The sequence below is a fragment of the Artemia franciscana genome, chromosome 9, assembly GCF_032884065.1.
Source record: "Artemia franciscana chromosome 9, ASM3288406v1, whole genome shotgun sequence".
NCBI lineage: Eukaryota > Metazoa > Arthropoda > Branchiopoda > Anostraca > Artemiidae > Artemia > Artemia franciscana.
In genome coordinates, this window is record NC_088871.1 from 15,078,117 (window position 1) to 15,102,778 (window position 24,662).

Below are 24,662 nucleotides of genomic sequence, written 5' to 3' on the forward strand. Positions count from 1 at the left end.
GTTTTTTTAGTTTTTTACCTTTTTTTAGTTTTTTTAGTTTTTTTTAGTTTTTTAGCTTTTTTATTTTTTTTATTAGTTTTTAGTTTTTTTTGTAGTTTTTGCCTTTTTTTTAGTTTTTTTAGTTTTTTAGCTTTTTTATTAGTTTTTTTTTGTAGTTTTTGCCTTTTTTTAGTTTTTTTAGTTTTTTAGCTTTTTTATTTTTTTTATTAGTTTTTTGTTTTTTTTGTAGTTTTTGCCTTTTTTTAGTTTTTTCAGTTTTGACGTCACCTGATCCAGTTTTTTCAGGTGACGTCACCTGATCCACGATCCACAGATCCACAGACAACTTATTTTTATATATATAGATAGTTTTTTTTTTTACTTATGTCCTGGTTGTCATTTATACTCCCTGTGTCCCGGTGCTTTGTTGATTGCTAATCGAACATTCCTTTTGTCCTGGTCGCTTTCTCTTTGAGTGTTGTCATTTATTTTTTTCTTTTTTAGTTCTTTTAGTTTTTACCTTTTTTAGTTTTTTTTAGTTTTTTAGATGAAAATTTTTTTTAGTTTTTTCCTTTTTTTCTTTTTAGTTTTTTATTGGTTTTTACCTTTATTTTAGCTTATTTTTCAGTTTTTTCCTTTTTTTTAGTTTTTTTTTATTTTTTATTTTTTTTAGTTTTTTACCTTTTTTTAGTTTTTTTAGTTTTTTTAGTTTTTTAGCTTTTTTACTTTTTTTATTAGTTTTTAGTTTTTTTTTGTAGTTTTTGCCTTTTTTTAGTTTTTTCAGTTTTTTTTTTAGTTTTTTATTAGTTTTTACCTTTATTTTAGCTTATTTTTCAGTTTTTTCCTTTTTTTTTAGTTTTTAGTTTTTTTAGTTTTTTACCTTTTTTTAGTTTTTTTAGTTTTTTTAGTTTTTTAGCTTTTTTATTTTTTTTATTAGTTTTTAGTTTTTTTTGTAGTTTTTGCCTTTTTTTAGTTTTTTTAGTTTTTTAGCTTTTTTATTAGTTTTTAGTTTTTTTTGTAGTTTTTGCCTTTTTTTAGTTTTTTTAGTTTTTTAGCTTTTTTATTTTTTTTATTAGTTTTTAGTTTTTTTTGTAGTTTTTGCCTTTTTTAGTTTTTTCAGTTTTGACGTCACCTGATCCAGTTTTTTCAGGTGACGTCACCTGATCCATCCACAGACAGACAACTTATTTTTATATAGATAGATAGATATATAGATCATCAAAAGATATACAAAAGAACCACATCATCAACTTTAGAAAGTCAAAGATTTGTTAGTAGTGGCTGATAAACATTCAATGTCCTCATTCAGCAGTCAATGAGTGAACTTGTTTGACTGCATTTAACCTAACGCAGCGAATGCTATGTAATGTTTTTGACTCTGTGAATACTCTTGAAAGCTCTTTTTCAAGCTCTGTGATAGCTTGAAATAACTTTAATTGGATAAGAAGGAGTTTCCTGCATCCTGTAATTTTTGGCCAGCGATTTCTGTTTTAAGAAAGTTATTTATTTGGGTGTAAAACGTGCCCTTTTAGCGCATATGCACATTGCACAATGGGAACTAGCGTGGGTAAATATAGTTCATATAAAGGTAGGCGAATAGTCTTATTTTCATACCATTACTATGGGAAAGAAATGATGCGGTAAACGTAACCGAATTGAAGCGGACTTATCTGACCCTGTGATGAATTCGACAAATAATTCTGATGGTAGCGTTCTCACTGATTGTCAGAGAACAAACGCTGAGAATATTATTAAAATTCTGGAAATGGTACAGTCCATAAATACAAACATAGAGGCACTCCAACATAATGTCTTGGAGATAAAATCTGATATAAGTGCAGGACCAATCGTGTTACATCGATAGAAAATAAAAATAATGTGCTTGAGAATGAACTTGCAACAGTTAAATCTGAACTTTTGGCTTTGACGAATATTGTGGAGGGCCAATCGGAGATAATTAATAAATGTAATGAGGAAATGAATTCAGTAGTCAGCCAATCTTTTATTGAAGAAAATCGCAATAAAATGTGCAACTTATTATTTTGGGGCTTAAATGAAGTACCTATCGAGGATGCCGAGTCTCTGATTTCGGATGTGTTGGTGCATGGATTGTCATTGGATAGCGGAAATTTGCCGTCTTTTAGTGTTGTTCAGTGTTCTAAAAAGTTTGTTAAAATTAAAGTGGACAATACACAGGTTCGATTTTCTCTTTTGAAAAATGCGAAAAAACTTAAAGGGAAACAGTTCAACATTTATAAGAATGTTTTTATTGGTGATGATGTTACGCCTCGTGTGCGTATTGTGCGCAAGGAACTCCTGGGTATCCGTAAATGTCTAGTGGATAAAGGAGTGGAATGCTGGGTACCCCCTACCTTACCCCCTGTTATTTGTATAAAAAAATAACACTGTAGCTAAAGTGCTTTGGTACAATGCAAAGGGTCTGTTGATACCGTAATTTGTGTATTTTGGTTGATTAAGTCTTGTTGAAGTTTTTTAAAGTTAGTTTTTAAGTGATCTTATGATGTTGGGGTTTGAGTTTATTACTAAGTTGTTAGCCGTTGCATTAGGAGCTTGAGCTTTATACATGAATGGGTTACAGGCAATATTTACATCACCTGTTCTTTTTCTTATTAGTGTTTTGAAGTGGATTATTTTTGTTTTTCAATTTGTTTTTCTTTTTTGTGTCTGTTTGTTGTATATATTTTTATTGAAACCATGTACCGAGTTTTTTTTTAATTTAATGACAATGGATAATTATGATCCTGATTCCCGGAGCATTAGCCGTCTTAATACTCTGGAAGCTTCCAATGTAGGTTTTGGGGGGTGTATTTACGGAGCAGCTGCATCGGAGTTATGACATTGGGGTAGCAGGGCATTGTAAATCTATTAGTTCCAAATATTTGTTTAAAGATGGAATTCAATCTGAGTATGGTGATGCGAGAGGCCTCAATACTTTCCTTCTTAATTGCCAAGTCTAAATTCTTCGTTTAATTTTTAAAATGAAATATGTGATCTTTCGGTTTTTCAGGTTATAGGTCTTACTGAAACCTGGCTGAATGACCACAAAATTTTTTTAAATATTCCAGGGTATAAATTTTACAATAGGAATCGACAGTTTAGACAACAGGAGGAAACGGTGCATATATTCGAAGCGATATTGAGGTTTTGGTAAGAAATGACTTGGTAGTATACCAGGAAATGGCCTTTGAACCATTTATTCTTCAGCTTAGGCTGATACCTAAAGATGCATTTGTTATTATATTGTATAGGCCGCCATCTGGCTCCATACCAATCTTTATGGATCTTTTGGATAAGCAGCTGGAGAAACTAGCAACTGGTTCACATCCATTTATGATGCTCGGGGATTTTAATATTGACCTTCATGAGCTTGATACGAGCGTTTCTATGGATTTTTTGCAGCTTTGTATGTCCTATGGTTTATTTCCAACTATAAATATATGCACACGAGTAACCACCTCATCATCGAAGCTTATTGACAATATTTTTTCAAATTTGGTTTTTTCAGCTCCAAGAGTTATTATTACTGATGTATCAGATCATTTTGGGATTTCAGTAAGATTTGATCTCTGTATTCCTCAAAAGCTAGCACCAATAATTTCTAAGAGTCCAATGCATGTGTTTAGCCAGAGTATCTTTCAAAAATTAAAGCGGGAAATTGCACAAGTCGATTGGAATAATTTGGTCGATCTTACGGATGATATAAATACGAGTTTTCAAAGATTTTGTGATAGACTGATTTTGTTAGTGACAAAACAAATATATAATGGTTCATTCGCCATCAAGGAAAAATAATCCTGAGAAACCATGGATGTCCCCTAACTTGATGTGTTGTATTAATAAAAGAGATCAACTTTATAAGAATTCCTTAAATAATGAAAATGATCCGATTTGCTTAAGAATTTATAAAAATTATAGCTGTTTCTAAACATTTTGCTAATATTGGCGTAGATTTATCTTCCCGTATTGTACCTTCTGATGATGATTCTCCCTTGGATTTTTTTTTTTTATAGAGACTCCAATTGATATTTCTATGCATATGAAACCCTTCTCTCGTGATGAACTAGAGAAAATTATCTTTGGGATGAAAAATACATTGGCAGGTGGTGATTCACTCAATCTTCTGGTGTTAAAAATAGCGCTTCCTTATGTTGCTGATGTTCTTACTTCCCTCATTAATTTGTGCTTGAAACGGGAAACGTTTCCTAATTGCTTGAAAATTGCTAAGATTACCCCTGTTTTTAAAGGCGGTAATAAGAATGATCTTGGAAATTATCGGCCTGTTATTTCTCGTATGCTAGAAAAGTGTATTAACACTAGAGTTTATGATCATTTGGAACTGCATAAGCTGTTAAATCCAATTCAATTTGGCTTCAGGAAGGGGAGAACCACAGATATGGCATTATCACATACAATAGACTTCGGTAATCAATGGAGCTCTTGACAATAAGCTTAGAGTAGCTGGTCTGTTTCTTGATTTGATTTAAGGCATTTGAAATTGTTGACCACCAATTACTAATTGGAAAATGTGAATTTTATGGACTACGAGGGGCTACTTTCGCTTTGCTTTGTGATTACCTCCAAAATAGAGAGCAGTATGTTCACATTAATGGATTTTCTTCAAGTAAGAGTCTTGTTAAATTTGGTATCCCCCAGGGCTCTGTGTTAGGTCCTACTCTTTTTTTGATTTTTATTAATGATCTGCCAAATGCTGTTGCAACTACTTCTAGAAGTAAGGATCTAGTGGATCCTGCACCTTCGGGATCCAGGATCACTAGACCCTTATTTGCTGATGATACGACATTGATGTGTGTTGCTTCAACTGAACAACAACTTACCTCAACAATTAATGCAGCAATGACTATGACATGTCTTTGGTTGAAGATAAACCAGCTTGACATAAATATAAATAAGTCAAATTTTGTTATCTTTTCACGATCCCCAAATTATTATCCTTGGATTACAGAAATAGCTTCACCGAAGGGAATTGTTAAGAGGTCAAGTTCAGTTAAGTACCTTGGGATTATTATTGACGAAATTTTATCATTTAAGTACCATGTAAGAGCTATAAGTAGAATACTATCGCAGAATTTAAGGGTTATCCGTAAATTAAAACATTTTTTCCTTCAAATGTTTTACGGTTTTTATATTTTTCTCTGATTCATCCCTATATTTTGTATTGTTCGTCTGTATGGTTTGGGACATTCCCCTCAATACTTCAACCAATCCGCGTACTGCAGATTAATGCCATTAGATCATTTTGTGGAATAGGGAACCGGGATTCGGTCAGGTCAATGTACCGTATGATTAATATAATGACTGCAGCCGGATTGCGTGATTTTTATACACTGGCTTTTATGTACAAGTACTATTATGGGTGCGTTCCAGAATGTTTTACAGGAATTTTTCGGGAAAGACCTAATGTTCATGGTCAAAAAGCTCGAACAAGTGGTTCGAGCCACTTGATCATCAGCCTTTGTTACAGTAGCTGACAATGCCGTGTCATCAGCGAAAGAAGTATTAACAGCACCTGGAACATAAAAGCGCGTAGTATCTACATATGCAAGATATAACAAAGGGCCCAAAACAGAACCTTGCGGAACACCACAATTTATAAAAAAAACTTATTATTTTAAAATATTACCTGTGACTCCAAGTGACCTTAGCCAATCAATTAAAATTTCAAAATCTACCGTGTAAAACGCTTTTTTAAAATCTGATAAAAATCATTTCACCATTTTCCATTGATGCATTGAAAAAGATTCTCTGAAAATCAAGAAAATGCTGCATAGCATGAACAGTAGAGTGGCCTTTCCTGAATACGAAGTGACTATCACTTAAAAAACCATGTTTTGTTATATGTGCATAAAGCCTTTTTTATGCATAACTTTTTCGTAAAACTTCGAGAGAACCGACAGAAAAGAAATTGGTCTCCAGTTACTCAGATCAGTCTTCGATCCACTTTTGAATAGAGGAATCACTCACGCCTCTTTAAATTTTGCGGGAATTCTCCCGATTTCAGTGATAAATTAATCACGTAAACAAGGCATGGTAGAAGGTAAACCATAATAAGCAGGAACATTTCGGGACAATACAACGTGTTTGCGGGGTGGAGGAGTGTAGCTGCTCTCCGATCACTTTGACTCTTAAAAAGAGCGCCTGAGCTTCTGATTACCAATACAATGAGCCCTCTCCAAAGTTTAAATGACCACACTTTCTACAAAAAAAAATATATACCTCCAGGCATAACTTACAACCCTTACCCTAAGGGCTGGGGGGATTTGTCATCCCCAAAGACATAATTTCAAGACCTTTCAACTACGTTGAACAAAATAGCTATCTCAAAATGTTGAAGGGAAGTGCTTGGAGAAATGATGGGCGTGGGGAAGGGGCATTCAGCCTCCGATCACTTTCGACTATTAAAAAGTGCACAAGCCCTCTCGATTTCCAATCGAATTAGCCCTTGTTGAAGTTTCTACGACAACGCGTTTAAACCTTATTTGCCCTCCGATCACTGTCGGACTAATATTTATTAGTTCACCCTCCGATCACTGTCGACAATTAAAAAGGGCACTAGCTCTCCCAAATACCAATCGAATGAGACTTTTTGAAGTTTATACGACAACACTTTCTTTAAAAACCTTATACGCTCCAAGAGCATAACTTACAATGTTGGCCTTGAGGGCTGGGGGGAGGGGTTTCCATCCTCAAAAACGCAATTTCCGGACGTTTCAACTACGTTAAACAAAATGGTAATCTCAAAATTTTGGTTGGATGTGATTGGGGAAATGGTGGGCGTAGAAGGGGGTTAGTTGCCTTCGAATCACTTTCGACAATTAAAAAGAGCACTAGCCCTTTCAATTTTCCATCGAATCATCCCATTTTAAAGTTTCTACAACTCCTTCGGAACGAAGTGCCCTGGTCTAAGACAAACCAAAGAAACCAATAAATAAATAATACATTTTGCCAACATCGTTTGTTACTTAGGCAGCACTATTGCACTGCCTGTGATATGCATGAAACATCATTCACATGAAAAATGTGTTTTTTTTTACAATTAATACTCAAAAGTATAGTCAGTCGAAGGTTGCACGTCCTGCTCTTGACCCACAAAAATATTATCATGCCACATCGGTGGGTCCTACGCCCCATGTTGGGAATCATGGATTTAAGAACTACCAGTTTCACCACACTCCGATTTTTCTGGATTTGATTCAATGGTGTCTTAGACAATAAAGTAGACACGTTAAAAAAAGAATGTGTTTTTCGATCCTTATTTCGTGCTGTTTTCGCTCAAATTTAAGTTGGTTTTTCGGCCCGAGACCTAAAGAATACAATCCGAGAATAACTTTTTTGCACTGAGTACAATCAAACTTTTATCGTCAACTGGCAAAAACCTCTATACCTCCTGCAAAAACCTGGCAAAAAAAAACGGCTCAGGCAAAAACCTCTATACCTCCAGGCATAACTTACAAACCTTACCCTAAGGGCTGGGGAGATTTGTCATCCTCAAAGACATAATTTCCAGACCTTTCAACTACGTTGAACAAAATAAATATCTCAAAATGTTGATCAGAAGTAATTGGAGAAAGGATGGGCGTGGGGAAGGGGCATTCATCCTCCGATCACTTTCGACTATTAAAAAGTGCACAAGTTTCCTCAATTTCTAATCGAATCAGCCCTTTTTGAAGTTTCTACGACAACCCTTTCAATACAAAACCTTATTTGCCCCCAGGGCATAACTTCAACCTTTGTCCTGAGAGCTAGGGGGGGGGGGGGTTGTCATCCTCAAAGATATAATTTCCGGACATTGCAACTACGTTGAACAAAATGTCTATATCAAACTGTTGGTCAGACGTGTTTGGGAAAATGATGGGTATGGGGGGGGGGGCGTTCGCCATTCAATCACTGTCGGCAATTAAAAAGGGCACTAGTGCTCTCAAATACCAATCGGATGAGCCGTTTTGAAATTTATACGACAACACTTTCTTTAAAAACATTATGTGCTCCAAGAGCGTAACTTACAACCTTGGCCTTGAGGGCTGGGTGGGAGGGGTTTCCATCCTCAAAAATATAATTTCCGGACCTTTCAACTACGTTGAACAAAATAGTCATCTCAAAATTTTGGTTGGATGTGGTTGGGGAAATGGTTGGCGTAGAAGGGGGTTAGTTGCCTTCAAATCACTTTCGACAATTAAAAAGAGCACTAGCCCTTTCAATTTCCAATCGAATCATCCCATCGTCAACTGCGGCTTTGGCATTGTTTTTTTTTTTTTTTTTTTTTTTTTTTGTCCTTTTTTTTTAGCAAAATTTGAGCTTTTGGCTGTTCTTCTTAAAATTTTTTAGAAGATCAAGGGAGTTGACTGCATTTTTAAATTGTGCCCATAAAAAAGAAAAAACTTTAGCCGGAGTTTTAACGACGTCTAAGTGTGTCAATTTAACACTGAATTGACTTAGTAGATTTTTATTTGCTTGGTGTTTTGTATATTTTAGAGTTTCGGCGAAATGAAACGAGTTTTTTTTTTTTTTTTTTTTTTTTTTTTTTATCAAAAAGACTTGATGTTTTGCGCAGCGATATTCCACTTTATTTGTAGCTGAAAAAAGAATAATTCAATACTAAACTAGACTTTGTTATATTTAAATCTACCGAACAAACATGCTTAAAAGTTAAATTTAATGTTATTTGGTACTACAGCTACTAAAGTTAAGGGTTTTGAGGAAAAAAAATATGGACAAAATTGAAACTATATTGAACTTAATGGCAACACACTGTCCATACAGGCTGTTAAGAGGATGTATGAGCAATGCTCATACATCCTCCGGATGTAAAACCATCAACCGGATGTAAAACCATACATCCGGTTGATGGTTTTACATTAAAACTTTCAGGGTGTCTTGAAGGGGATGTTGAAGAAACCAAAGGTTTTATGCACATGTGCTACTAATGCTACAACTGCTGCAACAATTGTTGCTACTGCACAAGCTATTATTATTAAGGTGAAGCAATGAAGGAATATCTAGGCGGACGTTGAACCAAATCAAAACGAACTATGAGAATGTATATTTTCAAAATGGTGACAAAGCATTATCTCGAAAACAGATTGCATTATTAAGTTAGACAATAAAGGGTAAGTTGTCACAGAATTTGAACTAGCCAGAAGGTATTATGTGCATGCTATTATTACTACCAGCATATTTTCTGTAACCAATAACGCTAAGGGCATTAAAGTCAAACTTTTAAGGATAGTTTATGAGCAGTTTAAATTGAATGACAAAAACCATACATATATGCAGATATTCAAAAGGGCATATAACCAATATTATAGACCGCAAAACTCTATAATAGCTAGCAATATAATTGACACTTTTAAAGGAGCTAATTTGACTTAAATTTAAAATTTCTAGAGTCCCTTTTGTGAGTCAAAAGTGACTAGAGGGCGAGCAGCCCTTTCCCCAAGCCACTCATTTCCCAACACAAATCCAATCAAAATTTCGAGACAGAATTTTGATCAGGATAGTAGAACGGTCTAGTTCTATGCCTCTAGTAAACTATGTCTCAATGAATATAGGATATATCAACCCTCCACAGTTATGAAATTCACCCATCATACTTTAAAACTAAATCTTGTATTAAAACTAAATCCAAAGGTGCTGTGTGTTTGGTCACCAATATGACACCTCAGCAGTATCTCGAGAACGACAGGGGGTATTAAGTTGAAACTTTTAGGGCTACTACTATTGCTGCTTCTTCGCTTACAATTTAAATAAATCAAAAGAGTCCAATCATATCCAGGATATCAAAGAGCATAGATAGATTTTTTTGGTAGTGGTACTAAGTTTTATTAATAAGGTCAACTTGAGAAGGTATAAAACTAAATTAAACAATACTATTTGTGTCAGGATTAAAAATTGTTGAAAAAGTTTCTCCAACATACAAAGAGTAAGCCAAGCTATGGATTTTCGTAGAACTTAAATTAAAAAAATAAAACTTTTTTCGACTGAAAGTTTGGAGCAGCATTAAAACTTAAGACAAACAAAAATTGCGACGTATATGAGGGGGTTATTCCCCTCGTCAATAACTTGTTATTGACAAGAATTTTGTCAATAATTTTGAATTTTGAATTTGAATTCAGAATTTTGTTAAAACATATTACTTTAGGCTTTATTAAAATAAAAATAAATAGCGTAGTAAAGTTCAATCTTTGTTCTAATCCTTTAAGAATGGCCCCTGAAATGCAAAGGTCGCTTAATTAGAATAAATAGTATTTTGAAAGTACCAAAAAAAACTTTGGCACAAAGAGCGAGGTATTACTGAGGGGGCGAACCCCCTTATATACGTAATAATTCTGTTAGTTTTAAGTTTTAATGTTGCTCCTTACTTTCAGTTGAAAAAAAACTTCTTTTTTTACTTAATTTTTGGTCGTTTTTAAATAATACTGGGAAATCCAGCGCCCCCTTCATGGAAAATTCTCGCCCCCCATAAAACAATTTTTCCATGAAAAGATCCTCCTACGTAATAAGGCTAATTTTCTCAGGCAGGTAACTTTTGATGGGTAAGACAAGACTTGATGAAATTTATATATTTGAAATTAGCATAAAAATCCAATTCTTTTGATGTATCTATTGGTATTAAAATCCCGTTGTTTAGAGGTTTGGTTACTATTGACCGGTCACTCCTGACTTACACTTCGTTACCACGTACCGTTGGAGAAAAATATATATAAAAAAAAAAAAATTTCATGAAAATGACAGTCAATAAATAACGAACAGAAATTAATTTAAAAAAATATAAATTCTGCAAAGAAAAGAAAAGTAAAGAGCTCTACTAAGCCAAAAGTGAGCAGAAATAATGTCTTATAATCTTCCAAACGTAAAACTACCACAAATTACAATCACAAAATAAATAAATACCAAACGGACAGAAATTACAATAAATGACCGATTAAAACTCAAAAAGAAAAAAAAATGAAAAATTAAACACAAGCATAAAATTAACTTGAGTAGGGTTTTGAAGCCCATGGCTTCTCAAGACCAGAGCATAATTTGCAATGAAAAAGAACAAATGGTCTTGTACTGTTAGAGTAATGTACATATGCTGCTATTTATTCTTGAAAGTCTCAATAATTTTTTATTTATTAAACTCAAAAAAGTGAAAATACTTTTCATGTTTTATTTCAGTAAAGTGCAAATTATTTTCTGGTCTATGTCTATGTTCAGACCGGTTAGGGGTTCGATTATTTGGTTGGAAAATTCTGAACGGTTTCTTTCTCATATCTTAAAAGATAAACCCAGACCGGTTTCCTAGTTTGACATTTGCTAAAGTTTTTGCAGCAAGAAAATTCTTCATGTTAAATATGGATGTATTTTGGTTTTGTTATGTTCAAATTTGTGTTCAGCATTCGTGCAGCTAAGCATTCTATTTTCAATTTTTCTTTTTGCGATTGCGTGCAGACTCCTTAGTAAATTGCATCAAAACATTCTCTGTTTGTTCAGCAATTTGACTAAAACAAATAGAGAACTTTAAACAAATGTTGGAGAAAGAATTTGAGCAGTTATGATCTTGAAATAAATGAGCCAATATGGTGTAAAACAAGGTTCATTCTATTAAATATTAGAGCAATACAAAAAACAAACAAAATGTTTTTTAGGAGTACTTTAAATAAAATTGTGCATACCGTGTCCAAGTGGGAAACAATGAATTGGAGGAGCTGTGCATCTGCAACCCCTTGCGCTGCCGTTTGACTTCCATATTGGAGGAGATTTTCCAAGGTTAATAAGGCTTCCTGTAAAACACAGTAGTTAAATCAACTAAATTGGACAAAATATGCAAATTCATAAAAATAAATAAAGAACACTGTTCAGTATAATACATTCTTCTCGGGTCTGCCTTCACCCATGCACTTCTAACAGAGCTATCCCTACGGTAGGTGACAGTGCGGTTAAAAATAAGCAATGTGGCTAAAGATAATTAATTGGTGTGAACAGGTTCATAATAGCCATTTTTTTCCATATTTTGTAACATAAGGACATTATAGCTATAAAAAAAAGAGGTGACAGGCAAATCTGTGATTAAACTATATCAGTTGCCGAAAATTCAAAGACAAGTAAAAATATCAGAAGTGAATATAAACATACTGACAGAGAGTGAGAGGAAAGCAATTTACGAGAAAAGTGTGTTCAATATAGACATAAGAACAAAGATAAACAAAAGTACGAATAATTAATGTGCATAGTCGTTGTAATTAGTGATATTGAAGAAATATATAGTTATAAATGTATTTTGTTAATATTTAATAGCTATGGAATTATTATTTTCACAGAATTACATATGTATAAATTTTAATAACAAAGTCGTGTTGTAAGAACTGTTGATATGCCCTTAAATAGAGGCTAATCTAAGTTTTCTGTTTACTAAAATTTTTCTGTTTGTTCAGTTTTATGTTTGTTAAAATCTATTTGTTAGAGTTGAAATTTTCTTAATGTTTTAATTGCAGATTTCTCTTGGGCAAATATTTCCTTCCTAATAAATAGAAGATACACTATTTTCCTGAGTAAAATCACGTCACTATGAAGTGAACAGCGCCTGATAGTTTTAATTAAACCGCTCTCCAGAAAGGCCTTATTTATTTCTGTACAAAAGCGGAGGAGAACAACGAATTTCTATGCACTTATTCACGCTAATAAGACTTATCAGATCAAACGCTTTGCTGGGTCTTTGCATCTAAGATAAACCTTACAATGATGAAACAAAATCGAAGGGTACATAATTTTTTATTTTTTTACTGATGACTAAAAAGGGATATCCCTTGGAACCAACATGGAACAAAATATTGCTTCTTGTGGTTGCTCAAGATATGATCTGTATTAGTAATTTATCAATATTTAATACAGTACTAACTGAAATTAATACCGATGCTTATATATATATATATATATATATATATATATATATATATATATATATATATATATATATATATATATATATATATATATATATATATATATATATATATATATATATATATATATATATAAATATATATATATATATATATATATATATATATATATATATATATATATATATATATATATATATATATATATGTATATATATATATATATATATATAACCACAAGTCTAAATGACATTTCACAATTTCATCTTACTTACAGCACTCTTAAAGGCTAATCGCTTTCCAGGTAGATTATTATCAGATATTACCAGGTATATATATATATATATATATATATATATATATATATATATATATATATATATATATATATATATATATATACTAGCTGTTGGGGTGGCGCTTCGCGCCACCCCAACACCTAGTTGGTGGGGGCGCTTCGCGCCCCCCCCCCAAGCCCCCCCGCGCGCGTAAGTCGTTACGCGCCATATTAGTTACGCGCCATTGTAGTTGTGTCCCTATGTCCCACCTGTGAATATAGATAGATATATATATATATATATATATATATATATATATATATATATATATATATATATATATATATATATATATATATATGTTTTTAACTACGTAAAACTTGCGAATATACAACATTCTTTGCTGTCCCATTGTCTGTGCATATAAATAGATTGTCAGGTTTACCGACTCTTGAACATGCAACATATAATGGTCCATGGGAAAACAATCCGTATTCAGATCTATACCTCATGATTCTAATGATTGCCCTTGAGCTTTGTTGATGGTGATTGCTAATCGACCATTCCCTGAGTCGCCATCGTCATTTATATATCCCCCTGTGCACCCCGGCGTCCCCTTTGTAGTTATGTCCCTGTGTCCCGGTCGTCATTTATATTCCCTGTGTCCCGGTCGTCATTTGTGTCCCGGTGTTCCAGTCTGTGATTTCTCTTTGAGTGTCCCGGGCGTCATTTATATTCCTTGTGTCCCGGTGTCCCGGTCGTCATTTATATCCCCCTGTGCCCCCCGGCGTCCCCATTGTAGTTGTGTCCCTGTGTCCCGGTCGTCATTTATATTCCCTGTGTCCCGGTCGTCATTTGTATCCCGGTGTCCCGGTCTGTATATACATTCGTTTTTTAGTTTTGTTTTTCTCCTTTATTTTTTTCCTTTTTCTTTTTTTTCTTTTTTAGTTTATTTAGATTTTTAGATTTTTTAGTTTTTTTATTAGTTTTTAGTTTTTTTGTAGTTTTTACCATTTTTTTAGTTTTTTTAGTTTTTTTTTTTACTTATGTCCTGGTCGTCATTTATACTCCCTGTGTCCCGGTCGTCATTTGTGTCTCGGTGCTTTGTTGATTGCTAATTTATATTATATTTATATTTATAATATTTATTAATATTTTTTTAGTTTTCTTTTTCTTTTATTTTTCAGTTTTTTTCTTTTTTTTAGTTTTTTCTTTTTTAGTTTTTAGTTTTTTTTTGTTTTTTACCTTTTTTTAGTTTTTTTAGTTTTTTTAGTTTTTTAGCTTTTTTAGTTTTTTTATTAGTTTTTAGTTTTTTTTTAGTTTTTGCCTTTTTTTAGTTTTTTCAGTTTTTTTAGTTTTTAGTTTTTTACCTTTTTTTAGTTTTTTTTAGTTTTTTAGCTTTTTTAGTTTTTTTTCTTTTTAGTTTTTTTGTAGTTTTACCTTTTTTAGTTTTTTTTCTTCTTTTGTATTAGTGTGAAATAATTCAGACGTCATATGCGGACAAACACGACGTCACTCGACAGACAGACAGACAGACATAACCCACAAACAACTTATTTTTATATATATTTATTCATATTTTTTTAGTTTTCTTTTTCTCTTTTATTTTTCAGTTTTTTCCTTTTTTTTAGTTTTTTTCTTTTTTAGTTTTTAGTTTTTTTTAGTTTTTTACCTTTTTTTAGTTTTTTTTAGTTTTTTTAGTTTTTTAGTTTTTTAGCTTTTTTAGTTTTTTTATTAGTTTTTATTTTTTTTGTAGTTTTTGCCTTTTTTTATTTTTTTCAGTTTTTTTTTAGTTATTAGATTTTTACCTTTTTTTAGTTTTTTTTAGTTTTTTAGCTTTTTTAGTTTTTTTTTCTTTTTAGTTTTTTTCATCAGCGTTGCTTCCTCATCAACGCCCCGCTCTTTACGCTAAAGTTTTTTACTGTTTTAAAAAGAAGAATTGAGAGAAAGAGTAGCGTAAAGAGCGGGGCGTTGATGAGGAAGCAGCCTCTTTCATATACGAAGTAATTTCTGTGCGTTTTAAGTTTTAATGTCGCTCCTTACTTTCAGTTAAAAAAACTTGTTTTTTTTATTTAATTAGATCAACAACGCCGTTAGCAATAATCGCATCAACCACAGTAAGTCCTCAATTATAAGTACCAATTCATGGGAATATGGGGGTTTAGGGTGAAATACATTTGTACCTAGAAAAGAGCAATTTTGTATTTTCTTCAATTTTTCAGTAAAACATAAAAAAGGCATTTTTCTATGATAATACAGAAAAATACATTTTTGAAATACATCTTAAATTGGGAATATGAAATATCCAATCTTCCACCTGTATTTACTACCATCACCTGTTAAGTTGAGTTTGAAACGAATCAGCCAGAAGGAGCTGACCAACGGCAGATATTTACATTTAAAAGTCGAGGACAAACTTTGCGACACGAACTACCTACCAATAAAGAGAGTGAAGGCTCGACAGAGGGATTTGCAATAGGGATACACCTCAAGCCTCTTACTGTCGTTTCAATAGGTATATTTATTAGAGCTTTTGATTATTATGAGCAAAGTTGCTGTTTCAACATTTTGATCGGATGTCTTTGGGAGTTAAGGAGAAGGGGTGGGTAGCTGAAAAGGGCGAGGAAAGTATAAAGCGCGCATTGAACCAGTACAGAGGGTAGCCGAAAAGCGGTTAAACTGTTACCTTAGTTCCGTTTTATTCAAATCAAATCGCAATACTTATATTATAATTACCTGGATTATTTTTTTATCTTGGTGTTGTAATAAAATGTGGAGATAGAAGAAAAAACCACTTTCGCCTAAATGTTTTTCACGAAATGTACTGAATGACCAAACTCTGCCAGGACGAAGAGTTTTCAGTACAGCTGTCACTATCTGAAATAATAACAAAAAACATTTTCAGAAAATAGGTGAAGCGACACACAAAATAAAGCGATAACAAATAACTGTTAGTCACGATGTCAATAGGGTTTTCGACTCAGCTATTCAGTCGGGACTTCAACATTTCTAACAATCAATAAGTGTCTATCATATTAAAATTTTCGAACAGATTTTCAGCTTATTCAACCGGATGTAATATTATATTTACAGCTGAGGATGTTATAAACCACTAATTCTTTACCAAATCCAACCACCAGGTTTCATCCAATTGATCCATCTACGATATGACATTGTCCCACGATACGTTTGGAGGCGTATTGATCCATCTCTATGTAACCTACGTGATTTCAGTTCTTAAAAGTATCCACAGATGTACTATCAGTAAATCCAACAAAATTAACATAATCCAAATTGAACAATTTTCTCATTTTTCATCATTCAAACAGACTTTACAACTATGTACCGTTTGACAAGCTGGTTGCGACAAGCGTCTTTTGACAAGCGTCAAAAGCGTCTTCTTTGACAAGCCTCTTTACGCTAAAATTTGACTCTTTCTCACAACTCTACTTTTTAAAACAATACAAACTTTACCGTAAAGAGCAAGACGTTGAGGAGGGGGCAACCCCTTTCATATACGGAATAATTTCTATTCGTTTTAAGTTTTAATGTCGCTCCTCACTTGCAGTTAAAAAAAACTTGTTTTTTTTTTTTAATTTAATTTCTGAATGTTTTTGAATTAATGCATGTTTGATTTTGGCTCACTGCACATGAATAATTAAAACAAAATTTACATATTAATTATTTTTTTTTGGCTAAATGGCTTTCTTATAGTTTTTGATCGGACGATTTTGATAAAAAAAAAAAAAAAGGTGAGGAGGAGGCCTAGTTGACCTCGAATTTTTTGATTACTTAAAAAGCGCACTAAAACTTTTAGTTTTATTTACGAACGTTTTTATTAGTAATAAATATACGTAACTTATGAATTAACTTGCGTAACGAACTTCTATATTTGTATATTTTGTTACGTAAATGAGGGGTTTCACCCCCTCTTCAATACCTCACTCTTTACACTAAAGCTTGAATTTCGTCCCGATTCTTTAGTAATGACCCCTGAATCACGAAGGCCGTAGAATAAATAATTGAAATTACTAAAAATAGTTTAGCGTAAATAGCGAGGTATATTGGAGGAGGCGAACCTCTTATTTACGTAATAATTTCTGTTCTTTTTTTGGTTTTAATGCTCCTCCTTACTTCCAGCTGAAAATTTCGTTTTATTTATTTTCTCATTGTTTTTTTTTTTAAATAATGCTAGAAAATCTCAAAGAATGCTCAAAGTTAGTAACTTGCAGCCCTCCCCCGACAACTGTGGTGGATTAAGTCGTCCCGAAAGTCATAATTATTAGGTTTTTTGACTATGCTGAACAAAATGGCCATATCAGAATTTTGATCTGGTGACTTTGGGAAAAAATGAGCGTGGGAGGGGGCCTAGGTGCCCTCCAATGTTTCTGGTCACTTACAAAGGTTACTAGAACTTTTAATTTCCGTTAGAATGAGTCCTCTTGCGACATTGTAGGTCCACTGGGTCGATACGATCACCACTGAAAAAAAAAAAAAAAAAAAAAAAAAAACGCGTCCGTGATCTGTCTTCTGGCAAAAAATACAGATTTCCACATTTTTGTAGAAATGAGCTTGAAACTGCTACAGTAGGGTTCTCTGATACGCTGAATTTGATGATATGATTTTTGTAAAGATTCAAATACTTTTAGGGGGTGTTTCTCCCTATTTTCTAAAATAGGGCAAATTTTCTCAGGCTCACAACTTTTTATGGGTAAGACTAAACTTGATGAAACTTATATATTTAAAATCAGAATAAAAATGCCATTCTTTTGATGTAACTATTGGTATTAAAATTCCGTTTTTTAGAGTTTCGGTTACTATTGAGCCGGGTCGCTCCTTACTACAGTTCGTTACCACAAACTGTTTGATAAAGATCACACGTATTTGTTTAATAGTATCTAATATAGGAAATAATTACCTCCACATCACTATGAGCTAAGAGTGGAACTATACTCTTCAAGACTTCGTCTTCTACAACCGTTGACAAGTTGTTCAGTGTCCATACTGCCTCTATAATAGTCTAAAAAAAAGTGGACCATAATCAGACGAGGATAATCAGAACAAAACACCAAAAATAAAAGAAGAACAACTCTCAAAATAAATTTGATTACATCTGATAATATCAATCTAGTTCAATCAGGCTAATACACAAAAGTTATAATAATATTTCTTCGTTCTAAACATATTCCTTTACAATACATAAGAGAGCCGAAAGATTTGTCATTGTAAAACTTCTTCAAAAATTAAGATTCTTCATTTTCAAAAGGTAATTAAGGCACCATTGCTCTATATATTTGTATGAAATAAAACTAAAAAGAATAAATTAAACATTTTCTTTACATCTACTTTTCTTTCGCGTTATCTCGATTGGTATTGGAATTTTGTTTTCAATTATTGCAGATTTTTGCTGATGGGAGCTTGAAACCTCTACAGTGTACAGTTCTCTAATACGCTGAATTTTATGGTATGATTTTAAAATTCTCTGATTTGTACAGGGTGTTTCCCTATTTTTTTGAAATAAGGCAAATTTTCACCGGCTCATAACTTTTGATGGGTTGGACTAAACTCGATGAATATAAAATCGGCATAAAAATACGACTCTTTTAAATTACTTATTGTTATCAAAATTCCCTTTTTTAGAGTTTTGGTTACTATTAACCCAGACCCGGTCACTCATTACTTAAAGTTCGTTACCGTTTGTTTCGTTACATTTTTTCAAACAGTTCATTACCACGAACTGTTTGAAAAAATTTACAAAAAAATCATTTCTCTAAATGTTTCTTTTAATGAGCTCCAAAAAAAGAACTGGTATAAATGTGCAAATAATTATGACTAAAATCAATCGCATTTCACGTAACGTCAGCGCTACTTGTGGGACATTCATCTCTGCAACAGCATGCTGTACGAAATGTCTGCTGAGAATTGAATACAGTGGATTTAAACAAAATAAACAAAACAAGTATATTTTCTAAAAAATTAGAAATTATTTCACCCATTCTCTTTTTCTATTATTATCAGTTTTACACACTATGAGACCATTCTTTGCTTGTGAAGGGAATTATAGACATAAAAACGATATTCAGTGTAACCCCCTCTGGAAATGTACCCACCCCATACCTTGATTTATGTAAAAACAGCTTTTGTGTATTTTTTATAAAATTCGTTTTTGCGAAAAATTTTCCGCTATTACTGAAAAACAAAACAAAAAAACAAATGACCGTGGATTATCAGTTAAATTGACATATATAGATATTTATTCCTTACAGTTTAATTAATTTTTAATTATGGAAGTAAAAAAAGTGAAAACATTTAAAACGTGTTTTGTTTTCAGTAAAGCGCAAAATATGTTCGGGTCTTGAGAGGGCATGGGGTTTATCAGCCCTACTCACGTTCATTTTGCTCGTTTTGAGTTTCACTCAGCTATTTATTGTAATTTCTGCTCGTTTTGAGTTTCATTTACTTATTGATAGTGATTTGGGTTAATTTTACGGTTAAAAGATTATTTGACTTTATTTCTGCTCATCTTTGGCTTAATCGACTTCTTTACTTTTCTTTGAAAAAGTGGTTTTGCGGAAAAAGATTTCTAAATTAATTTCAGCTCGTTTTTATTGACTTTTTTTGTATTTTCAATTTTTTATATCTTTTCGGTTTTTTCTATACGAATCTATAGTTTGGATTGCGAATTGTATGTTGGAGAAACTTTTTCAACAATTTTTAATCCTAAAACAAACAGTAATTTTAAATTTAATTTTATACATCCTGAAGTTGAACTGAAAAATAAAACTTAGTATTATTCCCAAAAGATTCTATCTATGCTCTTTGACAACCTGGAAACACTTACACTCTTTTTATTTATTTAAATTATAAGAATAGAAGTAGTAATAGTAGTAGCCTCAAAAGTTTCAACTTAATACTCCCAGTGGTTCTCAATATGTTGCTGAGGTGACTTATTGACAACCCTAAACACATTGCCTTTTGATTTAGTTTAAAGCAACATTTAGTTTTAAAGCATAATGGGCAAATTATATAATTGTGGGGGGGGGGCAACATCCTTAAAGACATAGTTGGCTGTCTCAAAATTTTGACTGAATGCGTTTGCAAAATGAATGGGTTTGAGAAAAACGCCGTCTGTCCTCCAATCTTCCCCTTTAAGTATTCTCGGAAAGTTCCAACTTAATACCTAAATCAACTCTCGATATACCCTATTTTGAAAATGTGCATCCAAACAGCGTTTTTTGATGTTTTTCAAATTTTATCTCAATACTGTGAATGATGGGGTGTGGTAGAAGTAATAGTGGTAGTTGTAGCAGTATTTGGTAGCATGCAAACATTACCTTTTTAATCATCTCCCTTATCATTTGCTGAACTTTCAAGATTAATATACGCAGTTATTCCTGTGTTACACCCTTTTGACAATCCGTATAAATATAACGTGCTTAGATTTAGTTAAACACTCCTCTAAACATTCTCTGAAAGGCTTACCTGAATGCCTTTCGTCTTTTTGGAAATTACAGTTCAAACATGCATACCTATCTCAATAATATATACTATATGTAAACAATAAACGAATTACATAGCTTACAGCCCTTATCCTGAGGACTGTGGGGAGGTTGACATTCCCGAAGACATAATTACAGGACATTTCAACAATGCTGAACAAAATAGCTCTCTTAAAATTTTGATCAGATGTGTTTTGGGGAATGATAGGCTTGAGAGGAGGGCTGAATGTTCTCCCATCAATTTTGACTCTTAAAAAGGGCACTAAAACTTTAGACTTCCAATCAAATGAGCTCCGTCCAAATCAAAACTTATTTGACCACTGGTTCCATAAAAACCTTATACGCGCCGGGGCATAACTTACAACCTTCTTCCATGGGCTCTGGGAGATTGAGTATACCCTAAAGACATTGTTATAAGATTGAATGTTCCACAACCAAACCTTCCATATATACCTCCGGGACATAGCTTAGAACCCTTGCCCCTAGAGTCTGGGGGATTCTGTCAAACCCAAAGGCCTTGTTATACGATCTTTGGAATGAACAAAAAGCTATCTCAAAATTTCTATCGGATACATTTGGAGAAAACACGACCTAGCGGAAGGGTGGCTACCATCGACCACTTTGAGTCTGAACAAGAGCCAAGAGCTCATATGGCACTGGTGACGAGGTCAGAGGAGCCAAGAGCCAAGAACTACTTCCCACCAAGTTTCATTACGATCTCTCCACTCTAAGCGTTTTCGAATATTTCCGATTTTCCCCTCCAACTCCCCCCCAATGTCAGCTGATCCGATCGGGATTTAAAATAAGAGCTCTGAGACACGAGGTCCTTCTAAATATCAAATTTTATTAAGATCCGATAACCCGTTCGTAAATTAGATATACCTATTTTTTTCAAATTTTTCCGAAATAAACGTCCCCCTCCCCAATGGTCGAATCGGGGAAGCAACTATTTATAATTTAATCTGGTCAGGTCCCTGATACGCCTGCCAACTTTCAGCGATCGCTATATTGATCACATATCTAGTTTCAGATCTTCTTAATGTAAAAAATCAGGTAGTCGGGGATTCAAACCTGAGACCTCTCGCACCATAAGCCCGTATCGACACAAAAGTGTTGTACACCTATACAGCCCTTTAAATCTGCATTATATTTCATTCCTACCACCTCTTAAAATGAATTCCCCTTTAAACCGTGTAATATTTAAATCTAAATTTTCTATGAGTAAAACTATCGACCAGCTAATATTTTCATTATGACTTTCCATCCTATTAAAAATTCCCAACCACTCTGAAAAATACCCTCAAAATTATGCACGTCCGGGTGAAGTGCCTGCATTTCCGTTTGAAGGTAATGCGAGTCCTCGCCCATCTTTGCTCATATCTTCGTTTAAAAAATATTTCTTGAGCGATGGACACTTTCACACTGTCTCGCCCTCCCGCCATCCAAATCTATTATTCAAGGAGTGTCCGAATCTTGCTGACATATGAGTGTGTCATGTCTACTGGATCCGTATGGATACTACCACTTGTAAGAGTATTGAAGGGGTCTCCAAACTCAGCTCTAAAAAAATAAATATTGCGCAAAGCAATGTTTGCTAGAATATGAGTAGATGATGAAATGTATGATTTATGGGCGAGTAAGGGTAAATCCCCCTACGAGTACTACAGCTCCACCTAGAGTCTAAGTGTGGAAAAATTGCCACCCATCGAATCGTGTTTTGATTCACTTAACGATCGTCAATGCACTACTGAATACTATAAATTTGCTAAGAATTTTGAGCTAAGGGAGTTTAAAAATAGGGGGATTATTGTAAAATAAACCTGGCAAGTTATGTACTGACGTTTTTCGATATTGTCTGTAAAAAAAACACAGATAAAATCTATTAGGAATTTGGGTTGGATTTGGGCAATTATTTTTCAACTCCTCATCATGTGATTGATTTAATTCTTAAAATAAGTAATGAAAAAATAGGTCTGATAACCGTAGTGGATCAACAATTATTCGTTGAGAGATCCATGAGGGGAGGTTCTGTTTTCCACGAGGATTGTATCCTGGAAACCAACCCAACTGAACAACGCACCAGTAAAAACAGAGAGCGGTTTTCCAGGATATGAACTCCATTTACCCGTCGGCAATGTCAAGATACAGTTTGCCGTTTCAGAATTACAAATGGCTGGACAATCTTTGTGATCCAAGTTTCCCCGACATTGCCCCTATTGAAGATAATGGACCACAAGAATTGTTTTTCGAAATTGATCGTAAAATACCAGTGGGAATTAATAACTCAGTAAAGGATTGTTTTCCCTTGCATAAACAGACCGGTGTCTACGGACGCACTGATTCCAAATAATATTTCTCTGCTAGAGGATGGGGGCAGTCACTTGACACCTTCGAAACAGAAGCTTATTGCCGACAAAGATCCGAAACGGAATATGGTTGTACATCATGTTCTTTTGCAGTGGATGCTGGGCAACCGTTTCAAGGTCACACCGATTAATAGAACCCTCCATTTCAATCAGAACCCGTACATGAGGACGTTTATTGACAACTTTGCCAGTAAACAATCTGAGGCAAAAACTAAGGTTGAAAAAGAAGTCGTTAAACCTATTTTAAATTAGGATTTTGGTAAGATGTGCGAGTGTGCACCAAATGAATCGTTGTGACGTTGTAAGTGACCCAAAAGAATGTGCCCGAATCACTGTCGATCCGATTGTCACATTGTTAACGAGCATAGACTCTAATATGGTCCTTTTGAAGGGATAAAAGGAAGTGTAACTTTAAACAAAACATTGGAGCTGGTAGGGCCATTGGAGAGATTACCAACAAACTCATGTTGGAATCTTATTAAAATATGTGTAAGCTCCAATGGCCGGGGAAGTGGCAAGTTCAAGTGTATTATGGAGACAAAAATTCACTCCTATTAAAATTTAAAACAGACAATCTGTTGGACGATTTGAAAAATGGTGAACATATAAGCTCTTGAACGGATTATACCAACTGGAACGAGTCCATTTACCTAGAGCTGTAGAATCTCCAGGCTTCAAATAAGTTATATTTAAAAACCAAGACGGGGAGCGTCTCAATATCCCACGGCGTTCTAGTAGGTTCGAAGGTGTACTGGGTGCAAATGCACGATCAGGATATCAAAAAATTTTGCAAGAGGATGCCTACCCACTATTTAAATAAAAATTTAGACATGAGTGTTTATAAAAACTTGGTAGAGGAAAATTCTATTCCAAGAGTGAATGTCAAATCAATTTGCTCTTTAAAAGCTAAAAACTATACAGTTAGAGTAAAACAATGCCATGCAAGCCATGTTTGACAAAGTCTATGAGTACGCGGACGATGTGAGAGTACTACCACACGACCATTACCTGACTTCAGATCGAGACGTATATAGATTACAGACAGCGTCTCGGTCAGATAAATCTAATAGTTGGAGGGAAGTGAGGGTTCATTTTTTTTCTACCTCAACAGTCTCCTGCTCAGCAGTACATTTTATAGTATTTTTATATGTTTATTTTTGTGCAAGGCGGAATTGCTGTTGTGTTTAAAAAGTATCTTATTATACAATTATTTTAACACCAATCCGATCTCCACCGGCTCGCGCTGATCCAGGCTCAGCCTTCGGCCGCCATAAGGGCGGCCGTGTCATCCAGCCGACCCGTTCTCCAAAGGTGTATGGCAGGCACCTTTCCAAAGTATTTAAAATATTTAAGTGATTTTAATATTCAAGTGCTTTTTAAAGTCCAAGTGCCTATTTTGTTTCCCTATATAAATATGATTCAGTGTTTTAATGTAGTTTAATTCCTAAGTGCTCTGTGAATATATTTTAAAAATGTGTAGTACCTTTATTTGTATTAAAGAATTTTTTTGTCTTTTTCGGGATTTTTTTTTAACAGATTGAGGTTAGGCTCAGTCAGTTTTATTTTGACCACGAGAAGAGTAATTTGTATCAATTTCAAATTCCACTAAGATCATTTCTT

General features: G+C 33.6%; 1 protein-coding gene across 3 annotated transcripts in view; it reads right to left on the minus strand.

The window, feature by feature from the left end:
- LOC136031048 (importin subunit alpha-4-like) overlaps positions 1 to 24,662 on the minus strand; it is a 149,275-nt gene that overhangs the window by 47,641 nt on the left and 76,972 nt on the right. For 2 of the 3 annotated variants that reach the window (XM_065710256.1, XM_065710257.1), the window contains 3 exons: positions 18,096 to 18,197; positions 15,914 to 16,054; positions 11,673 to 11,780 (listed from right to left, as the gene is read on the minus strand). In XM_065710256.1, coding sequence (XP_065566328.1) covers positions 11,673 to 11,780; positions 15,914 to 16,054; positions 18,096 to 18,197 — 351 coding nt within the window. The remainder of the gene's footprint in view (positions 1 to 11,672; positions 11,781 to 15,913; positions 16,055 to 18,095; positions 18,198 to 24,662) is intronic. The other variant, XM_065710258.1, reaches the window with a different exon arrangement.